This window comes from Phocoena phocoena, chromosome 13 (assembly GCF_963924675.1).
Source record: "Phocoena phocoena chromosome 13, mPhoPho1.1, whole genome shotgun sequence".
Taxonomy (NCBI): Eukaryota; Metazoa; Chordata; class Mammalia; order Artiodactyla; family Phocoenidae; genus Phocoena; species Phocoena phocoena.
The window spans coordinates 17923400-17935887 of NC_089231.1; the positions used below are offsets into that span (position 1 = coordinate 17923400).

General features: G+C 36.5%; 1 protein-coding gene across 2 annotated transcripts in view; it reads right to left on the reverse strand.

Moving 5' to 3' along the window:
* The window catches only part of WDR7 (WD repeat domain 7), a 351427-nt gene that overhangs the window by 205041 nt on the left and 133898 nt on the right, over window positions 1-12488 (reverse strand). For both annotated transcript variants that reach the window (XM_065889408.1, XM_065889409.1), the window contains one exon: window positions 9811-9924. In XM_065889408.1, coding sequence (XP_065745480.1) covers window positions 9811-9924 — 114 coding nt within the window. The remainder of the gene's footprint in view (window positions 1-9810; window positions 9925-12488) is intronic.

Sequence of the window (12488 nt, forward strand, 5' to 3'; positions counted from 1 at the left end):
CAATTCCTACCCTTACCTAATCCCCAGTGCTCTGAATTCTCCGACCTAAAGTCTGTCCTCGGTACATGTATGTCATACGTGTGTGTGTGTGTAGAGCTACGTGTGAATATATAGCCTCTCTGTAAAATTTCACCTTCAGCTTCTCAACTAGGATGCTTGCTCTGTTATATCCTCCCCAGAATGTGCTGATAGAAAAATACAAGGTGCATATTAACGTTTTGTTGAATCAAATTGGATGTTCCTCACACTTCTTTCAGGGGATGCCAACGACACTGAAAAAAATATGTATATACAAAAAGGGCAAAGAGAGAGTAGCTAATTCAGTTTCTCTGAATCCTTTTAAATTAGGTTTACTTCATTTAATTCATGCATTTTTATTTAGGATATACCATAATCCCACCCCCACCCTCCCCAAAAAAAGAGTAAATATTCTCACTTGATTTTATCCTACCTGTGAGGGAAGGCTCCTCTTTCTAGTGTATTACATCATGTGGAGAAAATACATTCAGATTTATGACTGTCTTCACCTCAAATAGTAAATACTAACTTCCACTTATGATTTAAAATTTCGAATTAAGAATAAAGGCCTTTATGCATGACAATTAATTTTAATCCAAGAAATCATGGGAAAATTCAAGGATAGTAGTCACTTTATCTCTTTGCATACTAAAAGTGACTAGAAAGTATCAGGAAGAAGGACTCTTCAAAATTCCACATCCGTTTTAAAACCTGTTTTTCCCCTTTAACATGGCTTGCACGTAAAAGTAATCATTCACAAGTATGACATAAAGTCTGTGAATTATGAGACGTTGCTGTCATTACTTTTGTGAATTACAACTTTTGGTCATACGGGTTTGATATCAATTATAAGGGCAATTCACGTAATATACAGATATATAATAGTGTGCCACCATCTAATGAAATTCATTCTTATCCGTGAGGTATTATTACACAGCTCACAAAAGGCCAAATTTTAAGTTCATCCTGAAGGTTATTCACTCCCATGGAGGGCTTTTATTTTTTAACAGCTACAACATTCTTACCCAACTAAATATTTCTTCTTTGTTCCTATTGAGTCTAAGTTTATCAAAAAATATATACACTATTAAATCCAAAAACCAAACCTTAAGCCTTTATGATCTAATTTTGTGTACATGTTAGTGTAACTATGTATGTGGTTTTATACAAACATAAAATAATCCTAATTTTATCTAGAAAATATGTAAAATTATCTTCCTGTACTAATTATCCATGTTTATTTTTTAAGAAAACAGCATGTCTTTTCTACACATTTTGAATATTTCCTTGTACTATGTTAAAAATTAAACTATATTAAAAATTAAAATAGAACTCTCTATATTACACAAAGAGAAAACAACATGCCATAATGAATATATTTGTTTCTTTTTGTTCTTATATGATTTTTTAAATGATCTGGTTTTGATAATTACTTCCATTTAAGAGCACAAGCTCTAGAGGCAGATGGCCTGGATTCAAATCCTGACTCTGCCATTTCCTATCTGTGGCCTTTATGTGGAAAGTTACTCTATGCCTCATTTCCCTCTCTTGTAAAACAGGAGCAATAATGAGGACAATTACAGTGAGCTGTGAGGATTAAAAAGAGCCTAGCCTGATACTTATTAGGTACTTAGTAAATACTAATGAGCTGTTGTGATAGCTATTAAGTTCCTGATTTTTAAATATGTTATTTTAGAACAGTTTTCTAAGATGGTATCAATTACTGTTTACCTGACCAACCCCTTGCCTAAGTATTATATGCAGTCAATACACACACATTAAAAAAAATAAAAGTGCTATTATTAGAAAATATCATTATAAAAGATTTGGTGCCAATATAACAGCTATCTGAAGTAATGTATGTTATAGCACTTCCGATTCTTTATGATATTTAATTCATTTAAATGAATTAAATGACCAAGACCTTCTTGGTCAAAATACATTGATATTAAGCAGATTTTTCCATCTATAAGAGTCTAAAAATAGTTTTAAAGTGAAACTGAAGATTCTAATGGTATTTATTAGCCATGTTTTTGTCCTTGTTCTTGCCTCTTTTCCTTTTGTGCTTTTCTGCAGGCCAGTAGCCCCAGGCCAAGCTTTTAAACATAAGCTTAAACACAATAAATCTGGGCACCTTAACTTGCAATTTTCAATGGACAATAAAAAGCAAGTTTTCGTAGTGCTAAATGACTGACTGCAGACACCTGGGGGAATGGCACAAAAACACTATGTGCACCATCACACAACAGGATTCCACACTCTCATTCTTTAGTGGTGTGTGGTTAAATGTCAGGCCCCTGGAAAAACTCCATATTTCTCTCCCTCCTGTGAGCATCTCCCCACTTCCCCATCTCTCCCCTACTCCCATACAAGCCACCTTGCTTCTCCAGCGGTGGTGTCCCAAGCCCCAGAGGGATCTCTTGGATAATAGGTACTCTGGTACCTCTAGTTCCAGAAAAAACACAAGAGATTTCTGTTTTCACTGACAGAGCTGAGCCTAGAAATGAGGTGGCACAGCTCCCAGGGCAACGGGAGAGACACACCCAGAGGGAAACGTGTGCCTCAAGAGACAACTCAGACCACTGTTTATAAGCACATTGCCATTGTCTGGTCAGTGTAGGCACAAAAAGGGAACTCTCTGAGAATCCTAAGAGTCTGTTTCTCTGCTTATGCTCCTAAATCTTCTCCAAATCTCATCTTCACGAAGTCAAGAGACAGTTTATCCAGAAATAAGCCTATATTCCTTCACTGACCTGTTACAAACACTTTTTGCGCCATTGAATACCCACTAAGGAAAAGTGGGGAGGTTAGGGAGATACATATATATATTGCATAAGTATAGTAAATATATATAAATAAATAAATATATAGTATATAAGGAATGCTTTTTTTTTTTTTTTTGCCGTCCGCGGGCCTCTCACTGTTGTGGTCTCTCCCATTGCGGAGCACAGGCTCCAGACGCACAGGCTCAGCAGCCATGCCTCACGGGCCCAGCCACTCCGTGGCATGTGGGATCTTCCCAGACCGGGGCACGAACCCACGTCCCCTGCATCGGCAGGCGGACTCTCAACCACTGCGCCACCAGGGAAGCCCAGGAATGCTCTTTGAAATGAGTGATCATATGGCTTCACTAATTCAATCACTCATTCAATAAACATTTACTGAGAGGATGCTATGGACCAGGGCACTGTTTTAGTGCTAGAAATATACAGAGGTAAAAGTCATATGCACACATGTGACCCACAGAGGATAAGTAAACGGTCACTTAACAGTGTTACAGAGTGCAACAGCAGAAATGCATACAACGGACTGAGAGATCTTACATAAGGGGGTCCAGGAGGGCTTCGGGAAGATGGTGACACTCACCATCTTTGAAGAGAACTTTGAAGAGCACTCTCAGAACTTCACCTCACATGTGAGAGAATTGAGAGCATAGCAGCCAGATGGAGGGGCACAGGCAAAGTAAGGGTCATGAAACAGCAGGGTACTCTGGAGAAACTAAGTTCAGTATTGCTACAGCAGCTGTTGAAGCTAGAGCCAGGGGTCAGGTATTTGAAGAGCCCTAGATACCTCCTAAGGTGTTTGGGTTTTGTGCTATAATTAATGGGAAACCATTAAGCAGCAGTTAATGAGGGTGAAAGGTGATGAAGTGGCTTTTGAAACTCTCAGAGTAATGAAAGACATGAACTGGAAGGGGAGGGAATGGAGACAGGAAGATGTTTACCGGAGAATATAATAATAATCCAAAGTAGAAAAAATTAAAGTCTGGACGTAGGTATTCTCTGTGGAAATGGAGAAGGGGAAAATCATTGGGAGATATTTAAGAGGTACAGTTTACAGGAACTGGTACCAACTACCAGTGGACCCTGTTGGAAAGTACGAAAGCCAGGATTATCCCTTGGTTTCTGGTTTGGGGTGTTAGGCAGTTGATGGTACCCTCAGTGATGCCTTTTATGAGATATAAATATAAAAGGAGATGAGTTTTAGAAATAAATATGAGCTCACTTTGGACTTGGTATTTAGGTATCTATGGGGCATTTGGGCAGGAGGACATATTAATCTGACACTCAGAACACAAGCCTAGGCTGGAGATACAGATTTGATAGTCTTTAACATGGATGTGGTAGTTAAAACCAAAGAAAGGGAAAGTCAATCACCCAGAGTGGAAAATATGAAAAGAGAAAATGAATGACAAAAAGCCATACTTTGGGCTGTATTTTAATATTCCTGTCAACTCTCAAATACCATATTTAGAAATATTCTACTTAACATCCTATCAATGTATAACTAAAACTGAGTATTAAACACTAAACAGCAAAAAATATTTTAATTTAAATTTTCTTCTCCCAGATTAAAAAAAATGTAAACAAAGGTAAATTACTTGAAGACATATTTCAGAAAACTATGAAATTCACACTTATTTTTCTTAAAAACACTGCATGGTAAGTAAACCACAGCACTAGTCGTTTATAATTACCCCAAATCTTAATAACAGTAAACTCATACTGTGTAGTAGCTAACATTCTGAAGTCAATCACAAGAGTAGTGGTAACAGTTTAAAACAAACGATTTAAAATTCACATAGATCTGTACTGTTTTTAGACTGTCCGTTATAAATTAAAGAATGAGAAAGGGAAATGGTGCAATGCAGAAAGTCTTATTCTAGTTTACGAATTATAAGGTCTCTGTCTCTCTGCTAAGAAAGTGCTTCTGATTTCTGAATATATAATGCCCTAAATTTTGTTCCTTAGAGCTTATCTTTAACAGGATGAATTCCTATCTTTCAGTCAAAACAAATGTATAAACATTTTATGAACAGAGCCTCAGTAAATGGTAAAATTAATCAATCAATATTTAGTCTCAGACAAGACGTGCTTTTCAGCTCTAACTTAATATACTAGAAATGTTGACTCTGCTGTGTGAATCTATGTTAAGGTGTCGGTTTTATACTGGTGACTTCAAAAAGCTAGACAGAACAATACAAATTTCATTTTACCTGTATGTAATAACTGTTTAGTAATGAACAGTAACTGTATTTATGGTCTTAACATGATAGCAGTCCTAAATAATTTAAAGAACAAATTTTAAAAGAACATTTAAAGAACAAATACGTGCTGATTTTCCCCCTTAAGGGAGATAATCTCTTGCTCTAAATTTAGAATCACAAGTTTGCCTTCTAGACAAAAATATAGCCGGCAAATATCAGGCTTATGCTCGCTATTGTAAGCAATAAAGGTGGATGGTGACATCATCTCCCATTTCAAAAGAAAGTGAAAAGATGCCAAACTTCAATGAGTTGGAGACTATGAGGCAGTGCAGGGTGGTGCTCAAGCCTACACATCAGCTCTGGAGTCAGGCAGGACTCATTTACAGTCCCATGAACATGACCTCCCCTGAGCTTGTTTCCTCATCTCTGTATCTGGACAAATATACTAGAACACACTTCAAAGAAACGTTGTTAGTGTCAAGAATAAAGTGGTTGGTACAAAGTAAGTTAACAATTGATACTGCTTTCAAGTTCTCTTACCTTTCTCTATTTTTTCTTTTTCCATAGCATTTCTCATCTTTTTTTATAAATTAAATTTAAATGCTACAAAAAATACAACAAATATCGAGTCAACACACCCATCCAAATACATGTATCATCGTTGCATTTGTTGTGAGCAGTTGAATCTGTCCACTGTGCTGCTGATCTAGTATCAAGTTGTCTCTTATTGACAATGTCAGTGGCTCCTGACTATCACTGTTATATGGTCAGTTTGTGTCCTTGCCATATTGAACAAGGGGTAGGACACTATAGTATGACCCACAGGAGAATACAGTGACTTTCTTAAAGGGGTCCATACAGGTTTGTGAGTGAAAGCCTTCCCAAATTCTTTTTAACCTGATATTAAGGGAAGATGTTTTAAAATGCCACATTTAGGGGATGTATAGCTTCATCCTCACACAGAATGCCATCCTTTACCTCAATGAAAACTGCATAAAGATAATTAACAAACTCACCTAAAAGGTCTACCTTAAAAAACAGACAATGATTTATCTAAAATTTTTTCTATGTCTATCAGTTTTTAGTGAGATTTACTCCATTAACATAATTATCACCTCTTCATATTGTAATGAAAATAACATGTTATTTACAAATACTGACTATATATCTACATAAACATTTAAACTGCAATACCAAAAATAAAAGTACACATACAAAAGCAAATGCACAGGTATAAAATAATATTCTTGTGACTCTAAAATGATAAATAATCTAGAAACAATCTTAATGCCATTCTTTTTACTTTCAAGAAAACACTACTATTGTTGTTAAAATAGATTTTAAATATACAGAGTATTGCAAAACGTGAAACAATTCCCTTGGAGGAGGGAGTATATTTCCCATGCATACTATACAATATTTTTAAAAATTAGGAATAGGTTTTAATATTTTTCCTACATAAAACAGTATTAATCTGTGAAAGTGGCTAATAAGGCGCTGATGTGTAATTTAAGATATTTGGTTAAAGGAAAGAGTCTGATAAACCTTAGGCTGAAATGCTAAGCACAACCGAGGGTGTGTGTTGACCAAGGCACACTGGCATTACTTTGTAGAGCCGATCAATAGATACTAGCTTTTAAAAGAGAGATTTAGAAAGAAGCCACAGCATATTTTTTAAATGACAGGGTGAAGGTTTAAATTGTCTCAATCAAGACTCAATTTTTCTTCCCAGTTTTTCCAGCTGTCCTCTTCCAGTTAAGACTCTTCATTTCAAATAAATTTAATTAGTTCCAATTGATCATCGCCAACACTTACACAGCTTTATCCATGCTTCTTTACTTTTATACAGCAAACACAAAGACTGCCAAGCTCAGATCCAAGTGTCGTTAAGACAATATTCATACCTCACTTGCTCTTACTCAAAAGAAAAATTTCAAATATGAAATTCTGCCTATACAAAAGCACTAAATTATACTTCATATTTTAATTGCTATCTTGGTCAGCTGTTGAATTCAGTTAATTGAAGAATTAAGCCCCAGATTACTACAAAAATAAAATTAATACAACTATGTATATTAGCCTAGCTACAGCATTCAAATAAGAATTCAAGCAAATATCTGTCATGGTATAATTTCTATTTGGTTATTTTGTTGTTTTTTTGTGGTACGCGGGCCTCTCACTGTTGTGGCCTCTCCCGTTGCAGAGCACAGGCTCTGGACGCACAGGCTCAGCGGCCATGGCTCACGGGCCCAGCTGCTCCGCGGCATGTGGGATCCTCCCGGACCAGGGCACAAACCCGTGTCCCCTGCATCGGCAGGCAGACTCTCAACCACTGTGCCACCAGGGAAGCCTGTTTTCTATTTGTTTTGAGGTGATATTATTAGAGGAATTCCTTTTAAACAGCCAGGGGAAAAATCAGATTTTTCAAAGTGAATGGCTAAATTGGCCAGTTTTCCCTTTTGTAGTACCTCTTGTATTACAATGCTGGTTATCCCAAAATAAGATTATTTTGCTTGAAACAGGTTTCTCTCAATGCACCTACCATATTTTTCATAATGCAATTTATATAGGATTCTAGTCAATAAAAAGAAATATGGTTTTCTTCTAAACCCTCACAGAAATCTATACCACATCTTAATCAAGCCACACAATCTAAAGGTAGCCTGAACGATCTACGGGCGGCAGCATGCTCGCTGCTCTGACAACATGTTAAGGGAGCCTTTGGCGTCATTTAAATTCTTTGGCTATTGAGCATTCTTGCTTCTAGTCCTCATGGCATGAAATGAGTAAATCAACTGATAAAAGCCATACATCACATACATTTAACTGAACTCTTACAGATTAAAATTTAGTTTATGTAGCATTTATTCATTTATTATTTTTTTTTTTTTGCTGTACACGGGCCTCTCACTGTTGCGGCCTCTCCCATTGCGGAGCACAGGCTCCGGACGCCCAGTTTACGTAGCATTAACTGACTCTCCAAACTAGATTTTTCATTTTTTCTTGATTTTTTTAACAAAATAAGCACACAGTCTTGTGCTATAATGCTGTCTCGTGACTTCGGCACAGCATAATTCAAAATTTCAATGTACTGATTTAATAATACTTACTAGAGAGCTCAAAACTTCAGCTTTTATTCTGGAATGCAAATTGAGCTATTCTACTACTGCAAAGGCAACTTCTTTCTATTATTTAAACCACGACTTTTTTTTTTTTTTTTGCAGTACACGGGCCTCTCACTGTTGTGGCCTCTCCCATTGCGGAGCACAGGCTCCGGACGCGCAGGCTCAGCAGCCGTGGCTCACGGGCCCAGCCGCTCCGCAGCACATAGGATCTTCCCGCACCAGGGCATGAACCCGTGTCCCCTGCATCGGCAGGCGGACTCTCAACCACTGCACCACCAGGGAAGCCCTAAACCACTTTTTTTTATAGACAAGAAAACCTTTAAAATTTAGAGGGAATAACAAAACATAGCTATAGCATTATTTTTAAAAAAGCAGTGAAAACTGAATAAAGAAATAGTTTTTAAAAATCTTTAAATGAAATAATTTCCTCTAGTAGCTGCTGAAACAAGTTCCATAATTGTGAAGTACAAATGACTTTCAGCAAAGTTGGAAGTTTGCAAAATAATTTATATTTAAGGTGGATGATTTTTTTTTAATCAATGACTTGATACATTAAAAAGTAAGAGCAACCACCATCATCTCATTATTGCAGAAAACCAGATGCTCTCAACCTCAATGTAGTCAACTACTTATTTGCAGCAGTGGCACAAGTCTATAGGTTTTTAAAGATAGGCTTTGTAAATTTTCAAGGGAGATCATAAAGCTCCCTCAACTTCTTCCCAGTGAAAGAAATTTAAGGGCAGTCAGGTGATAACAGTAAAGAACCTGCTACACAACAGAGCTTTAAAAGGAAAAAGGGAGAGGAAAAAAAATACAACTTCCCTTTGTTTTTTGGTTTTTTTTCCTCCCTTTAATTATTGTTAAAAATTTTACTGATATTTACTGGGCATGCTTCTTTTCAAATTATTGATTACTATTAAGTTAATGCTTCTTGCTTCACAATAGTTGTAGATTTATATGGTCAGATTTTACATTTTAACCATACGCACCAAAAATAAGAGTTTATCATTCTTAATACCAATAAAAATATTTATACTAGGTTGTTTTTATCCTCCGTTCATTGAAAGAAATTGAGCTGAATGCATTTGGAGATCCAGTAATTGAAACTGCTTTAAGCCTATAAAAAGATAGGCTGAACATATGCAGTGTACGGCTTTCATAAATTTTACATTATGCCTGATCAGGTGATAAATAATACAGATAAGAATGTTGAATACCCAAACAATGTAAGTAATTTGAAAAAGCAGCATTCATTTCTATAGTACAGGTACAAAGAGTATCTGTAAGTTTCCTCATGTAGCCTGTGTTGCATAAATTGCTATTACAACTTTGATATATTCAGTTTACCCTACTATAATTGCAAAACTTTTCATAACACAATAAGTGTATTCCTCTACATGTTCCAAGGCTTTAGTAATGATCCTAGCCTCTGAATTAGAAGGTTCTCAGAAAATCAAATGCACATCTAGCAGGTTCACTGTTATAGCAACAATGAGCAAACCTGGACCAAATAAACAGTCTGCTTCTTTCTACTTCAATATCAAAAAGGGCACTAAAGGGTATCAAAAACTAAACACTCCATCAGTGCAAGTTTCCATCCTTTCCATCAACATATTTAACCCCACTGTAAACGACCTAAAAGCATTTTCCAATACTGGACGTTAAAGATATCATGGTTACCAGTGGTGATGTCATCATCCACAAGGTCGTGCTCTTCCTCTTGGACTTTGGCTTCTGGCCCTGAGGCATCAGGAGCAGTGGTAATAGTCTGCATGGCTTCTGCTGAGACCCCAGCTAAAACAAATGGGAAGCACAGGATTAGTTTTTAAAAACTAAAAGAAAGGTGGGGCTTCCCTGGTGGCACAGTGGTTGAGAATCCTCCTGCCAATGCAGGGGACATGGGTTTGAGCCCTGGTCCAGGAAGATCCCACATGCCGTGGAGCAACAAAGCCCGTGCGCCACAACTACTGAGCCTGCGCTCTAGAGCCAGCGAACCACAACTGCTGAAGCCCATGCGCCTAGAGCCCGTGCTCCGCAACAGTAGCCACAGCAATGAGAAGCCCCGTGCACCGCAGAGAAGAGTAGCCCCTGCTCACCGCAACTAGAGAAAGCCCCCTCGCAGCAATGAAGACCTAACGCAGCCAAAAATAAATAAATAAAATAAATAAATTTATATAAAAAAAAGAAAGGTGGACCAAAACTCTTAAAGCATTTTAATTGACTTACTGGATGCAAATGCAATATGTTAAAAAAAAATACAATATATTCACCAAAATTAGGGAGAGACAGAAATTAATGAACAAAATATTCATGTGTGTTCTATTGCTTTATATATATATGTATATATATATATATATATATATATGTACATGGATGCAAACTATACTGACTTTTAACTAAGATCTGGAAACAGAAAAATGATGAAGTAAATTACAGTTTTACTTGATTCCTTTCAATGTTTTTGCTACAGTTACCTTAGCAAATTTAGACATAAGTATGCTAAAAAGAGGGAGAAAAAAACCTAGAGAGTGAAGGACTATTTTAAAAGTTTACTTCTCTTTAATATTAGTTTGCTTATAATTTGGGGGTTGGGAAGAAGGATGATGACAAAAGAGGGATTTGTGTTCTGATTTTGTGTAAAAGACCTGAAATGCATTGCCCCAAGAGCATAATATCTCTCTGTCTCTGAAGGAATTAGATATGAGGTCAGATAATTATGGAACTGAAAGAACCTAACTGAAAGCAGACAGGTGAACTAGATCAGGGCACCAAAAACTTCCATTCTGTAAACCACCTGAGAATTTGAAAGTTCATACAAAGGTCTTTTCCTTACTTACCTATTTTCCCATCTTTGATGATACATAGGTTCCCCCCCTCCACTATCTGAAAGTAGAGCACTGCTGTGAAACCTTTTGTAAGCCAGAATGATATAAAGCAAAGAAGCAATCACCTTAGGACACATCTTCCTAACAAATGCACAGAATTCAAGACAAAGCACAGATGCTCACAGACACAATTCAAACCAATGGCAGCTTGATGCTGAGATGCTGAGCTAGTTCCCAGGGAAGGAGCTTGGTGGTGCCACTCTAAGCCGCTCTTGGTGTGCCTGGCTCTATAACAGCTCACTGCTAAACAAACGCTGAGTGCTATTATTGCCTTTTGTCTTTTTTCATAAAAGCGAAAATCCTCTTTAGCTATCTTTCAATCAGCAAAAACAGGTACTAACGACAATCTTTCATAAAAGTGAAGGGTTGTAAAGCAAACTTTCAAAAAGAGGAGAATGCCTATATTTTGTTGTCAATTTGCATCTAATTAGGCAATGGATAGGTGGGGGTGTCCAATGTTTTACACATGGTTACCAAGAGGTATTGCTCAATCATGGTATATAAAAATGTCACCCACTGGAACTTACTTCAGGAGTTGAACATTTTAATCAAATCTTCTTAATAAGTACTTCAATAACTGCACATATAAAATCCAACACAATATTTTTAAAACCAGAAGCTACAAATATTCCAGGATTTCTTTTCTTCCAAGACGCATTAACTGAATTTCTATATGAAATTCAACCTTGCTGCCTCAGGTTTATGAAAGGCACCAAGAGGAAGAATCTTAGTCATTAACCACCATGAATGATCCAGAAGTAGACCTACCAGTAGGTAGTTCCAAGGCCTAACAATTTAAATTTGGGGAGGAGAACGTCATTTTAGTGCAACCACTTTATTCAGTATTGCTCCAACAAAAGAATGAACAGTGCTAAATGAATGGTCCTCAATAACAAAAAATGACAAAGGCCATCCCTTTACAGCATCACTTTTGTTGTTAGGTTTTCAAGATAAAATTTTAAAATAAAGGGGAATTACTAGAAAAATAATATTATGTTAATTATTTGATTAAAGATGGTTATCAGTAAAATCATCACAAAGAAGAGATAAGAAGGTAAATGCCACATTTCTACAGACTTACTGCTTAAGCACAAAATCAAAGATCATTGTTTCAGATCATTAAACCAAACTATAAATCTCTGAAATCTTTCAGTCTCATTCCATGCTTAACAGTTGATAATTTTGAAAATGATCAGAGAAACAGGGAAATGATATTAAGGAACAGTTTAGATGGCAACAATCATTTTATTATTAGTATTTTCCTTTCCTGTTAAATTAATGGATTCCATGAAAATAAAGCTAGTATTTATGTGTAACAAGTTTATAAATCCATTTAAATTTATCTCATTTAATCAGAGAGGTCAAGTACTTGCTCGGCATAACACAGCTACTAAATTCAAGAACTAGTATTGATGTGTAGATCTTCCGATTTCAACCCCAATATCCTTTTACCAGTAAGTCCTCCCAGGGACT